Raw genomic sequence first — 19,864 nt, 5'->3', positions numbered from 1 at the left:
ACATAAGAAGGGGGAGGGTCAGAGGGCGAAGCAGACTCCCTGCCGAGCAGGGAGCCCGATGTGGGACTCGATCCAGGGACTCCAGGATCATGACCTGAGCCGAAGGCAGTCGCTTAACCAACTGAGCCACCCAGGCGCCCGCTTTTTAAGACTTTGAGATCCCATGTGCCTGATTGGGAGCTAATTTTATAAATAGTTTATTATTGGAACTTTTTGTATTGTGATAACTCTTGCTTCTCTATGCAGCCTAGGATCTGCAAAGACTCAGCCTACAGCACTTAGACGAAAAGCACTCATTAGTCCTTTGCGAAAATACATACTAATTAATGATGATCAGCGTTGCACAGTGGCAGTATTGTAGCCAATGAGGTTTATCTGAGGTGTGATTATTGCTAATTGATTAATGATGATCTATCTATTTTACAGCTTGGTTTCTAGGATTATAGTTCAGAGAAAAGCTGGGACTGCCTATGTTGGATCTGAGGTGGGGAGTAGCCTATAAGCATAGACTAAATGAATTAAAACAAGTTTAAAAAGAGGCCAGAGTTTTATATATTATCAAATATGAACTAGTTTAATCTTGTTACTTCATAAAAAGCTTTAGAATGAAAAGTGGGAGGCACTCATGGTTACAAGATAAGAAAATTGTTTAAATTTGTTACTAGTATAATATTTCAAAAATGTAGGCCCTCTTTTACTAAAAATAAATCTTTCACTAATTCTTTCTTTTTTTTTCAGGGACGAAACATCCAATCGTTATAAGGAATACAAAGGTAAAGATTCTTAAACAACACTACTTGCATCTACTTTATCTACTTTCATTCCCTTTCCTCCCTTAAAAAGTTGAATTAATCACAGGGCTCTTTTCTGTGTCCTTGGATGAATTTTGTCTAATGTAGAAGTTACTCTGAGAGAAATTCTTTGAGAGCAGTTTAAAAGCTTGCTTTTTAAGAAGGGTTTCAACCGAAACTATCTTCACAAAGTGATTGTTCCAGCGAAGAATATGATTATAAGTGCTTGGTGTATTTAAGGCAAAACTGATAAATATTTTATTGCTCTGCCTACTTAGCTGCATTAACTTATTAACTCTCTCCCAGTTAGAGGACTTTGGTGGAGGGCAGATTGCTCAGAGGGAAATGAACTGCTTTCCTTCATCTCCATGTAGTCTAAAACAAGAGCTATTGAATGGCACAGAAGCATTGCATTTGCTGTATATTCTCTGATCAGAGTTCAGTCACGTGAGTAGAGTCATTAATGAGGTTGTAGGATTTATTACAGGAATTAGGTCTTACACAATTGTGAAGTCATCTGGGGAAGCACAGGTTCAGAAGGGGAGTTGGTAGATCATAGGCATCTCCAGCCAGTCTGCGAAGCCAAGTGTGTCCAACTGCTAAAGTGGGACTGCAAATGGGAAGCTCATGAAACATTCTGGGGGACCTCTTGCCTCTCATGCAAGTAGTGGGAGAGGGCAGCACTTGGTCAGTAGAATCAATAGTTGGGAAGCAGAGCTAGATATGGAGCTGTAATTCACTTAGCAGTGGGTTTTTGTCACCACCCTGGACTGGAATGACCTTCAGAGAATAATGGCTGCTGCTTTACTTCTGCCTGCCAAATCATATGCAATTCCTGTTTTGGTCAACTTTAAGTTGAAACCATTACAAGGAACGGGATTCTATCAGTTATAGTTCCCAGCTTAACCAGATTGACAAGGTTAAACACCCGCAGTCCATCCCTTTTCAACTTGGCATCCATTTACTTATGACCACATTTAACTACCAAATACAGACAGTAGCAAAAATTATGATTCCACCTAACACGATGCAGCTATCTTTTATACAACTGAAGACATGCTAACTCTCCAAAAAAGATACGAAGTCCACTCAATCCATCTTCGGGTGATTTTCATTTCTTTTTAGCTGAGTCACATTCCCTCTTCGAGATCCTTTAACTTAAATACTGAGATGTAAGGTTACCCACTACTTAAATATATTAGATCAATAGCTCTCAACTGGAGGTGATTTTGCCACCCAGGAGATATTCAGCAATGTCTGGAGACATTTTTGGTTGTCACAATTGATGGAGGGGGTCAGCACTACTGTCATTTAGTGGGTAGAGGCCAGGGATGCTGGATGTGAGGGATAGGCCCCCACAACAAAGAGGTATCTGGCCCCAAATGTCAGTGGCACTGAGATTGAGAAGCCTCGTGTTACATAATGGAGAAATGGTAGAGATGGGTGTATCAGTCTTCTTGTTTACCATATACCACAGACTGGGTGGCTTAGAGAGCAGAAATTATTTTCTCACAGTTCTGGAGCTTGAAGTCTAAGAACAAGGTGCCATCAGACTTGGTTTCTGGTGAGATCTCTCTTCTTGGCTTGTAGATGGCCGCCTTCTTGCTATGTCCCCATGTATTCTCTTCTCTGTGCGTGCACATATGCAGAGAGAGCAGTCTCTATTATCTTACTCTTATAAGCACACCAGTCATACCAGACAGATTAAGCGACCTCATATAATCTTAACTACCTCCCCAAAGGCTCTATCTCCAAATACGGTCACCTTAAGAGCGGGGACTTCAACATATGCACTTGTGGAATTACGGACACAATTCAATCCGTAACAATGAGGATAAAGAAAGAATTGGGTAATATATAGTCAAATATATTTATTTCAAAGTCAGGAAGAAATACTCATAACCACTACATATTTCATTTCCCTCACTGATCACATGGTTATAGCTGATCTTTATAATTTCCTCCTTCTACTACATATTTCATAGCTCCTTTGCCCTTGGCAAGCATCTCAGCTAGTCATGTTCCGGTTTGGTGGGGTAACTCAAACTTTCATTCCTGAAGTGTCTGTGCCATTAGTAGCCCTGCCTATTTTGGGTTGTGGTGGTTTCCATTAACTTTTATATCAATATGTAGAAATACTAAGAGAGACCCCCAGGAGATCTATATTCGGGACATATTTCTCTTTATCATCCCTAGCACTCTCTGTGTGGTAGCAACTCTAATTCTCCTTGAGACTCATTTCCAGTTTCCCCCTTCAGTACGGTAATCCTTTCTGCCTGTTGATTCGCGGATACAAGGAACCCAAAGTGGTCACGTATGGCAGTATCAACTTAGAGGATAATGGAACCGTTTTTTATTCTCTAATGAAGCATTTCTCCCTTGGGAATCAAGACTTCTAAACATCAGAGCCCCAAATTGTGGGGATAGAAAGCAAAAATTTCACTAGTGGATTATTGTAATAGTAAGGAGCTACTCCCATTTCTCCCATTTCTACCTCTTGATTTCTAAACCTGTGAATCCTGGCTCTGGCTGAAGCAACACCATATATTAATCATATAGAGCATCCTGAAAGACATTGCCCCAGCCCTGCAAGGTGTTGCCAGCCAGCTAGTTCTGTTTTGAATCTTCAAAAACCCATTCTACTTTCTGTCACCTAGCAGCTTCAGGACGATGGAGAAAATGGTCAGATCAGTGAATTCCACAAGAATGAACTTATTGTTATACTTCATTTGTTGTAAAATAAGCTCACTGATCAGAAGTAATGCTTCTGGGCAAAATACCATAATGGTGAATAAGACATCCTGTAGGTTCACAGATGGTGGTTTCCTCAGAAGCATTGTAAGCAGGGAAGACAGATCTATATCCAGAGCAAGTATCTATTTCAGTGAGGACTAAGTGCTGGTTTTTCTTTCTTTCTTTCTTTCTTTTTTTTTTTTGATTGAAGTGGGCCAGGGACCATATCAGTAGCTCTGTTGATCTCTGCTGTTGGCAGATTGAGCATTCAGCAGTGGCTATAGGCAGATCAGCCTTGGGGAGTAAGTCCATGTTGCTGAACGCATGCATTACCCCCATCCTTGTTGCTCTAACCATTTAGTTCAGGGAGCCATTGAGTAAGGACAGGGGTGCCTGGGGAAAGAGGCTAATTAACATACATAGATCAGGTCATCCTGTCTACTGATTATCAAAATCTTCATCTGCCATGTTTACTCTGAGTGAGCATTCACATGGAACTCAAATATCTTTACTCACTGAGCCTGTTTGGAGAGGTCCATTTGCATACCTTTTTTCCAGAGCTCCTTTCCCTAACCAACCAGCCATAGCATTAGTTACTGCACATGAAGCAGTATAGATCTGTACTTCTATCCATGTCTCCTTCTAGGTGAGGTAAACAACAGGTATGGTGTTCAAAGTTCTGCCCACTGGGAAGATTTCCCTGTACCACAGTCCTTCAGGGTCACTCCTGCGTGGGGCTCTGGTTTGTAGCTGTTCAGTTTCAAGTGCGAGAATGTTGTGTAGAACCATGTGTAAACCAGGCCTGTGTTTTTCCTTCCTTGGTCAACTGATCATGGAGACCTTCCCATAGGGCCACAAGGGCAACTTGAAAAGGAGGAGGTAATTGAGCAGGACTAGGGGCCATAGGAATTTGAGCCACCTGCCTCTGTAACTTACGTATGCCTGCAGGACCTGGACCTCCCTGATCTTGTATATGCTGCTACCCCTTGATGACAGAGTACTGCTGTACACACCCAATTTTGTGGCTTGGTGAGTCAGACAACATACAGTTAATAATGTATAGTTCACATGGTAACTTAGTGATCTGTGGTCAAGTGTTGAGTCAAAGCCAGAAGCACTTTCTCAAAAGGAAGACAGTTATCTGCAGATGGTATAACTTTCCTCCAAAATCCTAAAGTTCTGTGTTGTGATTTGCCTATAGGGACCTACCAAAGTCTCCATAAAACATCGCTGTCTGCCACAGACACCCTGGTTACCATCAGATCTACTGGGTCATGTGGCCCAAGTGACTGACAGAGCATCCAGGATCTCCATTCAAAGAAGGATTAAAAGTCTATTTCTGCTCCCGCCCTCATCGGAAGGGCCATTTTCACTAGAGTATGGCATCATGTGATAGAAGATATGCAGGGGCCTCTGGGATATCAGTGAATATGTATTTCACCCACAGTTGCTATAGCTGTTGCCTTTTATTTTGGCATTTACCTTTAGTATAGTTAAATATAATTAAACATTTTTATTTTTATTTACTTTTTAAAAAGATTTTATTTATTTGAGAGAGAGAGTGTGAGAGAGAGAGAGAGAAATCATGAACAGGGGGGAGTGACAGGCAGAGGGAGAAACAGACTCCCCACTGAGCAGGGAGCCCAACGTGGGACTTGATCCCAGGACCCTGGGATCATGACTTGAGCGGAAGGCAGACACTTACCTGACTGAGGCACCCAGGCACCCAAACATTTTTTTAATAATTAAAAATTTTGAGTCAACTTATCAAGTTGAATGTCTGTGCTTTTATGAGAGGTTAAAAGAGGTTAAATTAAGAATAAATTTTGGGGGGCGCCTGGGTGGCTCAGTCGGTTAAATGTCCAACTCTTGATTTTAGCTCAGGTCATGATCTCAAAGTTGTGAGATCGAGCCCTGTGTCAGGTTCCGTGCTGGGCACGGAGCCTGCTTAAGATTCTCCCTCTTCATTTCCCTCTGCCCCTCCCTCTCCTCCCTCTCTTAAAAAATAAATAAATAAATAAATTTTGGGGGAGAGGATTTGCAAACTAAAGATTTATATGTTATATATGGGGGAAAAGTCTTTCTCACTTCTGAAATAGCAAGAGAGATGCATAGTTTATTTTTTTAAAGAAATTTTTGTTTGAACAAGTACGTCATTCAGTGTTTGCCTAAATTTTGATTTTGGATGTGAAATTAATGTATTACTGAATTTAATTATTATTTCATGTTTGGCATAAAATTATTTCAGGGACCTATGAAAGTTTTTAGTCATTTCTTTCTTTGGAACTGTTCCCTGAGTTTTTAAAAGAGAATTTCTAGGTTATTGCATGGTGGTACCATTCTACAAATTCTCTTATTTTTGCATTTATCATAAGTCTTATTTACATTTTATGTTCCAAGAACAAAAGAATTGCTGACCTTTCAAGTAGGAACTAGTAGATTTATTTCACATAAAAATATTTCAAGTACTTTTGGTATACCTCTAGATGAACTGGAAAGATATTAACCTATTTAGAAGAAGGCATTTTTTTGTTGTTGTTGTTGTTGACATAGCTCTTTTGACTTCAAGGATCTTAAAACTATCATGGTTTAGCTTAGCTGATTTGAATTCACTCTGAAAAAGTTTTATCTGACTTTTGTCAGAAGTGTAAGTTGTATAACTTGAAAAGAGGCTTACCTTTGTAGCGAGGCAAAATAGGATATAGAGATAGAATAAGGCTGAATCAGTAAGGGCTGGAAAGAAAGAATGTCAAGACAGGTAGCTCTGAGGCTTCAGAAACAGGTTTTATGAGAAAGAAGTCTAGGGACAGGAAATTACCTGGAGCAAGGGGGGGGGTGCTAGTTTTAATTTTTAATTAAATTTTTCTTATTTAATCTGTAAGAATTAAAGAGATGGGAATTAGAGTGTGGTAGGGAATTGGGGTTAAATGAAATCATTTAGGAAATAGGGTGACAAATTGGCTAATGCTGGCAGGGTAGAGCAAAAAATATGCAGATGATCACAAAATAAAATTTATGGGAAAATATAGCAGCCTAAGATTAGTAGTCTCCTAGTCATTAAAGCAAACCTTAACTATAGTGTGTGTTCTCAGTAAGTGTGGATTGGAAGGATGAGATTTCAGGGCACCTGGGTGGCTCAGTTGTTAAGCAACTGCCTTCGGCTCAGGTCATGGTCCCAGGGTCCTGGGATCAAGTCCCATATCGGGCTCTCTGCTCCGCGGGAAGCCTGCTTCTCCCTCTCCCACTCCCCCTGCTTGTATTCCCTCTCTCACTTTGTCTCTCTCTGTCAAATAAATAAATAAAATCTTTAAAAAAAAAAAAAGAAAGAAAGGATGAGATTTCAAAAGTAGCCTCAATTTACAAAGTACATATTGATCAGGAAGGAGAAATTGGTTGGTGGGTTGGATTTGAGCAAGATTATTGAGTGGGAAGCAACCTGAGAGTAACAGGGTAGTTACTCATAGATATGACAGAAGTTGTCTGAAATACAGAGGAGGCCATATTGGTGGGAGTCATCCATTTAAATGAAGTTTGCTTCTTAATACAGCGAATAGTTAAGTTTCATGGTAGTTCTTAGTAAAATAGGGGTGTGTGTTTGTCTAACTTAAGTATCCTTGAAACGTCAATGATTGTACCTCTAAAGTACAAAATTTAAGGTGACATCTTCTTGCGTGCTAATACCGTAAGTTTCTAGCTGCTACCTAAATGCTGAAGAACTTATTTTGCTGATACTTGTACTTAATTTCTTCTTTTAAAAGAAATAAAAAGAAAAAAGTCCATTTCTGTACCCTTACTATCCTTTCTATCATCTCTTTTCCCCCCTTGACCTATTTTTCTCCTCTCTACTTGCTACTGTTTGTTTTCTTTTGCACTAGGGAGAGGAAGTTCAGTGTCAGTATGTTGTGACATGTGCAGGACTTTACTCGGACCGTATTTCAGAGTTGAGTGGCTGTAATCCTGATCCTCAAATTGTACCATTCCGGGGAGATTACCTGCTCTTGAAGCCAGAAAAATGCTATCTTGTAAAAGGAAATATTTATCCGGTAGGTAATGATGCTTCTGCCTTCTCACCCTTCTCCAGATGGCTGTGGGCAAAAAGGGAACGAAACAAAAACTTTTACTTGGGTCAGAAGTTAAGAGCTATTTTGAAGTGCTTTTTGGACAAGCATTTCACCTGTTTCACTTGTCATTAAATCCGTAAATCTTTATTCTGAAATCATGGTAATGAAATTGTAATTAAGTGCCTACAAGTGCATGTCTCTAGAAAGCAGAGTGTACCATGGGAGGGACTATGAAGAACCCAATTCCTCCCCCTCTCTGGTGGAAGGAGCACATAAGAGAACTTTCCCTTATAGCATGCCCAGATACCCAGCTGAGAAAGATCTCAGTTCAGGATCGATAGGTGCAGAAAAGGGGATGTGACCACTCTGTAGTTTCATGGTATAGACAGAGCCATTTACATGAAGAATTTATTCTTCTCTCTGGAACTACTAGGTTGAACCAGATGAAATTGCCACTATTCAGCTATTTAATGTTTTTGATGGTGCCAAAACATACATTTTATCTGCTTCAACCTAATGCATTTCCACTTTCTAAAAGCCTATACTATAAATGAGTGTTTTTTCCTGGCAGCTCTGATTTTACTTGCCAGCCACATACATTCCTAGTTTTGGGTGAGGGGCTGGGGAGTGGGGAATAACCTGAACTAGGACAGTTCTCTCTCTCTCTCTCTCTTTTTTAATCCAGAAAGAGGAACACATGGGACAGTATATATTAGTGTCAATAGCATCACTGTTTCCTGTGTGGCATTTCTAGGCAGAAGCGTGTAAATATAGAAAGGAATATCTGAATAACAGATCAAAAGTAATGCAACCTAAATGCATCGGAAGAAAGTGTTTTATATTACTAGTTGAGGGTTTGCATGTATAATAGAATGCAATATGAAATGATAACTCTGCCATGTTAAATCCGTAGGTCCCAGATAGCCGGTTTCCTTTCCTAGGGGTTCACTTCACACCAAGGATGGATGGCAGTATTTGGCTAGGGCCTAATGCGGTTCTTGCCTTTAAACGAGAGGGCTACAAACCCTTTGACTTCAGTGCCAGAGATGTTATGGATGTAATTATCAAGAGGTAACTTTATTTATGTAAAAAAAAAAAAAAAAAGATTTTGTATGCTTATATTTTTAATGTGGGAAATTTTGTCTTTCTTGATATTCTATTTATTGGGTAAATCCTCATATTTGTAATTGGTACATTGATTTTTTTTATTAATCCAGGTTAGGAGCTTTGTGGAATAAACAATGTTTTAACTACTTCAGGAAAATTCTAGGATGCCTAGGTTTCTCAGATGGTTAAACGTCTGCCTTTGGCTCAGGTCATGATCCCAGGGGCCTGGGATCGAGCCTGCATTGGGTTCCCTGCTCACTGGGGAGGGTGCTTCTTCCTCTCCCTCTGCCATTCCCTCTGCTAGTGCTCTCTGGCTCTCTCTATCTCTCTGTCAAATAAATAAATAAAATCTTAAAAAAAAAAGAAAGAAAGAAAGAAAAAAGAAAATTCTGATGAGCCGGGGTAGTGTCTTGGTCAAAAAGAACAAGACCAAGAGCCAAACACTTATCTGACAATCCAAATCTTGTTTGGCTAATCTAGTTGAGTTTGGAAAAAAAAAAGTTCTTTCAAAATTAGTAGATGCCTTACATTGATAAGATCGTTTCAAGCCAGTCACCATTATTTTGAAAACCACTGGAGAAATTGCTGATAAACAAAGTTGTTTCCTTTCGTGGAAAACTAACAATAAATTGTGTTAACCTAGATGGCAGATTATTTATTATTGTAAAGAATAACTCAGTGAGGTATTTTGTTTGGTCCTTTTAACAGTGTTGCGCTGTAGAGGGTTTCACATCAAAATCACTAGAAAGCTTGTCAAGCTGTACTAGAGTTTCACCCTTACTGATTCTGAAACAGAAATTTTAGGATGGGGCTTCCTAGCATGTGTGCTTATAAAAGCATATATATGTACACACAGGCTCCGTAGAGTCTCACTTGAGGATCTGGAGTATCTTACCTCTGGCTGACTAAAGAAAAATAGAGTAGATACTCCCATTTGCTTAATGGCTCTGATTTAAAGGTCTGTTAATGCCTTTTAGGTATGGTTTTGAAAGCGTGTAACATTTGCATTAGAAAACCTTGCTTTTGGCAGGCTTTATAGAATTCCAATTTGAAACCAGCATTCCCTGGGAATTTAAGTTTGGAAGGTATTCATTCCTTTGATGAAGTTTCCTTCTTATGTTGACCAAAAGTTGATTTTCTTTTAATATGTTTTTTTTTTTCTGATTTTGCCTATATTTCTGTGATGCCACCCCCCCAAATCTCAGAGTTGTAAAGATGTTTTGTAGTTATAAAGAATTGCTTTCTCTCATAAAGATTTTTTTTTTTTTTTTGCTTTCAGTGGCTTGATTAAATTGGTGTTCCAGAATTTTTCCTATGGAGTTAACGAAATGTATAAAGCCTGTTTTCTCAGTGCAACAGTGAAGCACCTTCAAAAGTTTATCCCTGAAATTACTGTCAGTGATATACTGAGGTAAGGAAAAACTGTGAGGATTGCAAATATGGTCATGACCTAGGTGACCCTAGGAGGTGGTTCTGACTTGGTGATTTATAAGCAAACTTGCAGAGTCTGAGTGCCCACTGAATCTTTGTGTGTCCTCTCTTTCCCAGCAAGCTGTTGAGTTCCCTTTGCAGTTCAAGCATCAGGCCTTGCTGCATCCTGGCCCTTAGTGCCCGAACTAGGTGCATTTATAATGTTCTAGGCTACCTTACAGCATTGAACTCAAATGTCCACTGCAGCTATATTGTGATGTCACCTTCACCTTCATGTCTAGCTGTCACTCATGATAAAAACATCTTGCCTGAAATTTTTTAATCTCCCTGGCTACTCACTATTGTCATTGCAAAGCCTTTTGATTTTAATTCTGTATAACATCATCGATCACCATGTTAACTAGGTAAGAAACACAGAAAACATTATGTTTTGATTGCATTTTACAACCTTTTAGACATACTTCTATACATGACATCTTCCTTTCTTCCTCTTGTTCTTTCTTGGGTCCTACTCCACTCAGGGATTGTAGTTGCAGGCCAGAAGTGGGAAGTAGTGTGATAACAGTCAGTCTGAGTCCTAGTGCTCCAGGGATGTGAGGCCAAGGAAGGATAACTTAAAAAGGAAGGATAACTTTTCTCAAGGATAAAAGGCTCTCTGGACTTGAGCTGTACATTGTCCTAAATATCACTCAAGCCTATTTTCTTTTTCTCTTTGGTGATATTTTAGGGTGTTCACCATTTTCCCTGACCAAGCTATTGTTAGGCCTAATCAGCAATGTACTTTGAAGTACTCTCCGTCCATGAATCCATCCCTCCATGAATCTCTAGGGTACTGAGTGTCTGTCTTCTCAGTAACAGCTGCTGAACGTGCCTGGAAAGAGAGCAATAATCATGTCAGCTGTCTCCCTTAGGGGAACTGAGTGTCATGGTCTAAATCTGACTGTAAGGTATCATTCTCAGCCCAGCCTCTTTGAATCCTTAGAAGAACTATTAAAACCCAGCTAATGTTTTTACTCTTATCTCTCTCAGTCCTTCTACTCACCTCCTGAAATGGAAGGGATAAAAATATCTAGGCTTTCTTTTCTTTCACTCACCTATAAATAAAGGCTTCTGTGTTTTCAGTGGTCTGCTTTAGCAGACTCCTTATGTTTTATATCTGAAAATAGATTGGTCAAATCTGGTATCTGTTATTGCTATTAATATTCCTTAAAAAACACAATAGGTGGGGGCATCTGGGTGGCTCAGTCAGTTAAGCATCTGTCTTCAGCTCAGATCATGATCCCAGAGTCCTGGGATTGAGCCCCACATCGGGCTCCCTGCTCAACAGGGAGTCTGCTTCTCCCTCTGCCCCTCCTCCCACTCATTTTCTTAATCTCTCTCTCTCTCTCAAATAAACAGATAAATTTTTTAAAAAGATTTTATTTATTCATTTGAGACACAGAGATAGAGAGAGAGAGTATGAGCAGGGAGAGAGGCAGAGGGAGAGGGAGAAGCAGGCTCCCCACTGAGCCAGGAGCCCGATGTGGGGCTCGATCCCAGGACCCTGGAATCATGACCTGAGCCATAGGCAGACGCTTAACCATCTTAGGCACCCCTAAGTAAAATTTTTAAAAAAACAAAAACAAAAAGCCCACAATAGGTGGACATAGTGAATTCTGTATATGAACAGTTGCAGTGAATTCACTACCCATATTCTATTACCACACTTTAATAGAAGTGAAAACTCTTTAGACCAGTGGATTTTATATGGTAGAACTGGGTTTTGGTGAGTATTCCTGTCTCTGGGTGTAAGGGTGTGAATTTCATTTTCCAGATTCATTAGCATGTAGCAGAAAAGGGCACACAGCACTGTAGACAGGTACATTTAGGGACAAATTCAACCTAATCAGAGGGTTTCTCTTTGGAGACAGAGAAGCTGAACACATTCAGCAATTTCATATACTCCTTCCCTTGATTCCTGTAGCTATTAAAAGAAGGAAATTATCAATAGCAAAAGGGAAGTTGTAGAAAATATGTTTGATACCACTTCATATATAGTTTATGGATTGTATATGTCCTGTGAAAATAGTAACAAGCATGGGAGTAATAAGCACCTAATTCGGGAGAGTGGTCACCTCTGGGGAGAGAAGGGGATGGGGTCAGAGTTACATAGGTGGCTTCTGTCATATGTATGAGCTTTATTTCTTCAGCTGTTTAGTAAAAAAAAAGGTGTTTATTATGTTATTCTCTGTACCTCTTTATATGCCTGCAATATTAAATAATAATAATAAAATAAGATCACTAGACTTTCCCACATTTTGAAGCTCAAGTCCTGCCTGTCTTGCCCCTCAGTGTAGTAAAACCATAAATGCTCTATCATTAATATTGAGGCAGAAGCATATTAAGCAGTTTTAGATAGTCAAAGAGAACTGAAGCTGCACTTTCAGTGGGATATTTAGCTTAAGATAGTGTCCTTAAATTGCCACCGAAGGGCTTCCAGCTTGACTTCTTACTGCTTAGCCAGAGCATTTGGGGCAATAATTTATTGGCGAACATTGGATTGGAATGTAAAGTTATAATCTGTCAAATACGTGTACTAGGTATAATCTGTCAAATACATTTCTCATTGTTAAGTGATGATTTCTAAGGTTCTTAATTTTAACTCTGAAGTCCTTTCATTTGTTCTGTGATTAATTTTGACATGGTAATTTAACAGTTTTTATCTGTTAGTACTGTAAGAGTGGAAAAGATGAAGACACATATGCCAGGATCCCCTCTTTTTCCCACATTTCATTTTAAAAAATGTCTTATTTGGGGAATTTTAGAGTAAGTTTTCAGGCAAGATGTTTTCATGGTATGATACATGATAGCTAAAGACTATACTATGTCATTGTGAAAGGCAAAGGTGAAAGCCAAACATTCCTACAATTAAGGTGATCTAGATCAAGGTTTCCCAGTCTTGGCACTATTGAAATTTTGGTCCACATAATTCTTTGTTGTGGGAGACTGTCCAGTTCATTATGGAATGTTTAGCAGCATCTCTGGACTTTACCCACTACTCTACGAGTTACAACCAAAAATGTCTCCAGACATTGCCAAATGTCCTCTAGGGGGCAAAATCTCCCTTGGTTGAGAACAATGAGTCTAGAGAATTTGGCAACCCTCGCACTACAAAATACTCAAGAGTCAGGAGAAAATATAAAAATCCCTTGAAATACATTATAGTTGTGAATGCAACAAAGTAAGGAGCATCCCAGGAGCAAAAGCAAAGAGAAAATTGAAAACCTGTGTACTAAGAAGAATTGGTACTGATATTCTGGGTGGGAGGGGGGTAGATTTGCTGATTTTCATGCAAATATAACTGAGCTTTATTTTTATTTGATACATGATTTACATACAATAAAATATGCAGATCTTAAGTGCTCAGTAGATTTTGGTGGTTGTATAAGCTCATGTATCCACCACGTAAAGCAAGGTATAAAACATTAGGGACTTATATTTTAATTGCTGCTCAAATGCTGGGAAGGAGGCCTGTCTATAATAGGTAAAAACTTGGAACTGAGACCCCTGTGTAAAGCCAGGGGCTCTTGAAGGGCTATACCTTCAGTGAAGAGAAAATCTAGAAAAAAAAAAAAAAATCCTCTTGGCACCAGGAAGTGTTAAGGAAAATTTTGTCTGTCCTGGTCTTGGGGGTAGAGGGAGTGTGTGTGTTGGGGGGGGGGGGGGGGGGGGGGGTGGAATCTCCTAAAAATCTAGAAGCTTGGGCCTGCCCTCACAAGTGCTTAGAGTTTGAATTTATACTACCATCTTGATCTAGGAACCTTAAGCTGAGAAATTAACTTAAAAAGTAGATCCAGGAGTGCCTGGCTGGTTCAGTTTATAGAACATGAGACTCTTGGTCAGGTCATGAGTTCCAACCTCACGTTGGGTGTAGAGATTACTTTAAAAAAAAAAAAAAAGTAGGTCTAGACTTGTTTGGATCCTTCTTCAAACTAACCATTTCTGCCTTTCTCAGTTTAAACAAATTAGAGAGACAGGGTAATTTGACCATAGACTGAATATTGTTGATACAAAACAGTTACTAGTTTTGAATTATTATTTTTAAGAATCCTTTTAAAAGAAATGAAGTGAAATGATATGCTATCTGGTATTTGGTTTAAAATAATTCAGTTGAAAAAAGGTGGATAGTGAGTGGAGATGTAGATGAAACAAGATTAGCTGTGTGTTGATTATTGTTGAAGTTAGGTAATATATAGATTGCAGTTCATTATGCCATTCATTTTACTTTTGTATGTGTTTAAAAATTTCCATTAAAAACAAAAGTTCTTTGAGGATGGTAATACCCCTGGAGCACCAGATAGAAGCAAATGTAAAACCTCTATGGAGGGACATAACTTCAACCCAACCCCTCTAGAATTCTCCTAGATAAAATCCTGCTGTTCTGAACAGGACCTTGCCATCAAAAGTTATAAAGCACTGTAAGTGAGAAATAAGCAGATAGAATAAATACCAGAATTAGACCTCTAATAACTTTGGTTAATAGTAATGTTAGACCATAAAGTAACCCAGTGAATTTAAATGGATAATAGTAATATTAGAAACCATAAAATAACCCAGTAACTTGAAAACATGAAAAAGAATAAGACTCCCTCCCCCCAAAAATCTGGGCAAATTTGGAAACCAACTAATCAGAATTTCTATAAATGGAGAATATAGTTCTTAAATTTTAAAACTCAAATGACTAAGTTAGATAGTTGGTTAGACCTACCTTAAGAGAAAATAAATAAGTTGAAAGGTAAATCTGAATAATTAGAGAATGACATTGCAAGATAAAGGTGCATGATGTAGAAATTAAAAGACATGGAGAAGAAAATGAGAAGATTCCAGACTATGTATTTCATAGGATTTCCAGAGAAATTGAGAAGAGACAATACTTTGAAGAGGAGTATTTAAGAATTGCCTAGGATTGACAAAAAAGACATAAAATTCACAGGATGTACGGTGAATCCCATCTGAATAAATAAAACAAAATACAAGAATGGAAACAGATTATATAACTTCCAAATTAGTACAGGAGGAAAAAAGAATGTAAAAACTCAAGGGGCGCCTGGGTAGTACAGTTGGTTCAGCATCTGACTCTTGGTTTAGGCTCAGGTCATGATCTGAGGGTGGTAAGGTCAAACCCTGGGTCTGGCCCCATGCTCAGAGCAGAGTCTGCTTGGGATTCTCTCTACCCTGTCCCTCTGCCCCTCCCCACTGCTCACACTCACACTCGCTCTCTAAAATAAATGAATCTTAAAAAAAAAAAAAAAGAAAACTCAATTAAGTCAAGAAAGGAGGTGAGAAAAACCCAGAAAAATCAGGTTAAATAGCATAAAATAATATGGTAGAAATCAAACATATCAGTGATTACAATAAATATAAGTGTGCTTAGTAGTTAAGACAGAAATTGCCATGTTGGATTAAAAAAATTCATCTGTGTGCTAGGCAAATTGCTTATTAGAAGAAAGATGAGGTAGGAGCACCTAGGTGGCTCAGTTGATTGAGTGTCCAGCTCTTGGTTTTGGCTCAGGTCATGATCTCAAGGCCATGAGATCCAGCCCCACGTTGGGCTCCATGCTCAGTGTGGAGTCGGCTTGGGATTCTTTCTCTCCCTCTTCCTCTGCTCCCCCCACCCCCCACCGCTTATATTCTCTCTCTCTCTCCCTCGCAAATAAATAAATAAAATCTTTTTTAAAAAAGATTTATTTACTTGTCAGAGAGAGACAGTACAAGCAGGGGGAGCAGCGGGCAGAGGGAGAAGCAGCCTGTCCGCTGAGCAGGGAGCCAGATGAGGGTCGATCCCAGGACCCTGGGATCATGACCTGAGCTGAAGGCAGACGTTTAACCAACTGTGCCACCCAGGCGTCCCAATAAATAAAATCTTAAAAGAAGAAGAAGATGGAGAAGAATGAGTACTAGTCATTTTAGATAAAATACACTTTACGGCAAAAATTACTAGCAATAAAGAAGGTCAGTATAAACTTGTTGCATATAATAACAGAGATACGAAATACAGAGAATAAAAATGGACATAACTGCAAGTAGAAATCAACAAATCTACAGTTGTGGGTGATTTTAAGACCTGTTGATAGAAGATAGATCAAGCAGGTAAAATATTAGAAGATTTGAATAACACAATTAAAACACTTGATTGAATATGTATAGGACTCCACAACTCCCATTACAGAATGCTTGTGTTATTCAAGCCCTCAGAAAATATATACATACAAAGGCTCAAAAAGTTCTAATCCCCAAATCAGGTTCTCAACAAAATTCAAAAACTGGGCATAAAAAAACCATGTTCTCTTATCAATCCTTTTAGGGTGAAGATTAGTAACAAAAATGCCCCTGCTTCATGTTTGGAAATTAAGATGAACTAGTTTACTTTCCCTATATAATATGCTCATGTGAACTTCTATTTTTAGATGAACAGTAGATCCCATGGTGAGTTTTATAAAATACTAAATTGTCCTATTTGGAACTGGTCAAAGATGTCAATTGTAGACTTTCATAGCTCTTTTCCAACTCACAGGATAATGCCTGCCACAAAACAATAAAGCAATAAAGACAGCACTCTTCAGATGAAGGAATGCCATTAGTTACATAGTCATCTTTTGTTTCTAGACATATATAAGGGTTTAGAATTTACATTCCCATTCAATTTAGCTATATATAGCTACAATAGCACTAAACAGGTCAATGTAGCTGAATTCACAAATATTATATTTGCTAGCTTGTTCTTTCAGCTATTAAAATAGATTTTTAAAGAATTAGAAGTTAAGGGGCACTTGGGTGGCTTATTTAAGCATCCGACTTTTGATCTCAGCTCAGGTCCTGGGTTCGGGACCCACATTGGGCTCCACGCTGGTTATAGTGCCTACTTAAAAAAAAAAAAAAGAATTAGAAGTCAAAAAATTAAGTTTCTAACCTTATTGAGTACTTACTATGATTAAAGCACAAATCTAGACATGAGGGTGAAGTGGGGGTGTTGTATAAGATGTTGGCCCTTGGGGCACCTGGGTGGCTCAGTTGGTTAAGCGTCTGCCTTTGGCTCAGGTCATGATCCCAAGGTCCTGGGATCGAGCCCCGCGTCGGGCTCCCTGCTTGGCGGGGAGCCTGCTTCTCCCTCTCCCTCTGCCTACTGCTCTGCCTACTTGTGTTCTCTCTCTCTGCCAAATAAATAAATAAAATCAAAAAAAAAAAAAAAAAAGATGTTGACCCTTAAGAAAGTTATGGTTCATCTTACCTGAAATTTCAAGTTATAATGCTCATGTCAAGATGAGGTATTCTGTGGGGGAATGCCTATATATATAATCATGCAAAGAAAAACCCTGAAGTTGCATTAAGTGCTAAAGAGGGAACACGAAGAATTTTGTAAACATTTCATGTTAAGTAGTTAACTTTAGTTTGAGCTAAAGTGAGGTCCTTAGAAAAACAATATTGTATATTGTTTTTTACACTTTGGATTACACTTTGAACACTTGGGCGGGAGGGGACACTGGGAAGATAATTGGTGTTTGTAAGAAATAAATTAAGTATAGACATATTTGTAATTGCTGTTAATCAGTATTGACTTACATTTGCTAAGAAGGGGAAGTCAAGGGAATGTACTAACTAAGCCTCTGTAAGAGAGGAAAGTTTTATTTTGATCACTCAACATCAATGGCTGGTCATGCCACTGTGTGTCCCCTACATGCTGGCCTTCTGCCAGATAAAAGGTGCCAGACAAGAAAACTCCTAGAGATGCTCTTAAGAGCAACAGCAGCTTTGTTCAGGAAGAGGGGAGAAATGCTTCTTTGATGAGCTGAGATAAGCTCATCTCGTGAGAATGTATGAAATGGAGCCCATGCCAGCTGATAACATAGTGTACCAGCTGATCTGTATCCTCACCCGAAGAAATTTCAGCTTCAGTCTGGTTCTTTTCGTGTTCTAAGTGTTGTATCTGATTCTTCCTTGGAAATCATTACACCTCAAAAATCCCCTGCCCAGATTCCCTGCAGGCTTCTCTAGGGCAGATTACTTACCTTTATTGTTGTAATTCTTATTTACCTCTATACAAAGGAACAGTTAGAGCTGTGTAACTTCAGGCAAGTTATTTAATCTCTGTTTCTTTGCTGTTAAATATAAATGGTATCAGCCTCTTATAGTTGCTGTGAGAATTAGAATTCCTAGTACAGAGAAAGCACTTAGTAAATAATAGTTATTAGTTACTATTATCATTATCTTAATATCATTAGGGGGCATTGCTCTTAGAGTGTTCTGTCTTCCTCAAGTACTTATCTTCATTGGCCCAGAATCACTAAAAATGTTTAATATTGTTGCCTGATTTCTTGAGTCTTCGTGGTGTGTTTGGAGGCAGCTGTTTTCTTTTTTTTTTTTTTTAATTATTATTTTAAGTAAGCTCTGTGCCCAACATGGGGCTTGGACTCACAACCTCCAGATCAAGAGTTGCCTGCTTTACCAGCTGAGCCAGCCGGGCACCCGTAAGGCAGCTGTTTTCAAACTCGGTTTTCTGAACAGTTCCAAGGGAGGTAATTTTTTTTTTTTTTAAGGTTAAGCAGGATTTATTTTCATTTGTGAGAGAGCCCTGTTACAACAGCTTTATTCAATTCTCCTAAAAATGGTGGCATTCTTTTAAACTATTCTTTTAGAAGCAGCAGTTATATAAATAGAATATTGGATTCAACCTCAAAATGTGGGCCCTAGTTAGCTTTATTATTCTGCATGTGATCATGATAAAAGATTAGGATGTTCTTCACATTTCCAAGTTTTAAAAAGCTTGTTCTTACCAAACCTCTAAAAACAGCCATTTGAGAGTAAACCAGCAGAGCATTACATCATTCCAATGAAGTGTAGGTATCATTACATGCACCAACAAATGACATGGCTAGCTTCTGCATTCCACTTCTACAGAATTTATTTTACACCTATTATACCAAACAGCATTTTAAACACTGGCATATAAACTCCCTAAGAAGATAAAGCAAAGACAAAAGTGTGTATCAGAAACAAAATACACTATCACTTAATAGTCTTCAAACATTATTGCACTTTAACTTTCATAATTTTGACAATGCATTCATGGAATAATCTGCAGACAACTAATTTTAACAGACAAAGAACAGTTTAAGCAGACATGACTGTCCTAATTGTTTATTAGGTAAGAATTTTACAAATATTATAAGCAGTAATGGTGGAGCTGGAGAGTATCACATCTTCTCCGTGCCGCACAGCAACAACCACTCATAGTGTGCTGGAACTTGGGACCCTTTCTAAGGCCACAGCTCTTGGCTCTTGAGGCCTGCAGGTGTCAGCCCTCACGTCTCCCTGTGCTTGTGGTTTGGTGATGCAGTGGGTGTCAGGATTTCTTCCGATAGCTTTATGGAATGGATCGATGAGGATAACCTCGAAGAATTTGTACATGGACTCTTCGCCAACCCAGTAAGAATTCAGGACTCTCAGAGCTGCACAGTGGCATCTAGCTCGCTCTTCTGCAACAGACGGAAGGCCTCGGGCAAACTTCAGCCGGTTAACGCCATGGTGGACAGGCTTGCCCTATGTCTCACCCTTAGGAACTGGGCGTTTGCGGCCACCGCATGGCACACAAATCCAATATATGACACAGCCTTGCTTGGTCTTGTATAAGGGAGGTACTTTTGGATTCAAAAAATATTTTATTCAGATTTCATCTGTGAATTTTAACTATTATCTTAAAAAAAA

At 39.0% G+C, this 19,864-nt stretch overlaps 1 protein-coding gene across 1 annotated transcript in view; it reads left to right on the top strand.

Moving 5' to 3' along the window:
* Nucleotides 1–19,864, top strand: part of L2HGDH (L-2-hydroxyglutarate dehydrogenase) — a 43,348-nt gene that overhangs the window by 20,727 nt on the left and 2,757 nt on the right. The window contains exons 6-9 of the mRNA XM_032405049.1: nucleotides 739–773; nucleotides 7,400–7,567; nucleotides 8,499–8,656; nucleotides 9,972–10,103. Of these exons, the coding sequence (XP_032260940.1) occupies nucleotides 739–773; nucleotides 7,400–7,567; nucleotides 8,499–8,656; nucleotides 9,972–10,103 (493 nt within the window). The remainder of the gene's footprint in view (nucleotides 1–738; nucleotides 774–7,399; nucleotides 7,568–8,498; nucleotides 8,657–9,971; nucleotides 10,104–19,864) is intronic.

The sequence above is a fragment of the Phoca vitulina genome, unplaced genomic scaffold (genome assembly GCF_004348235.1).
Source record: "Phoca vitulina isolate PV1807 unplaced genomic scaffold, GSC_HSeal_1.0 scaffold7, whole genome shotgun sequence".
NCBI classification, from domain to species: Eukaryota; Metazoa; Chordata; class Mammalia; order Carnivora; family Phocidae; genus Phoca; species Phoca vitulina.
Note: the sequence above shows the minus strand (reverse complement) of the source record. Positions and strands in the feature narration are given on the sequence as shown.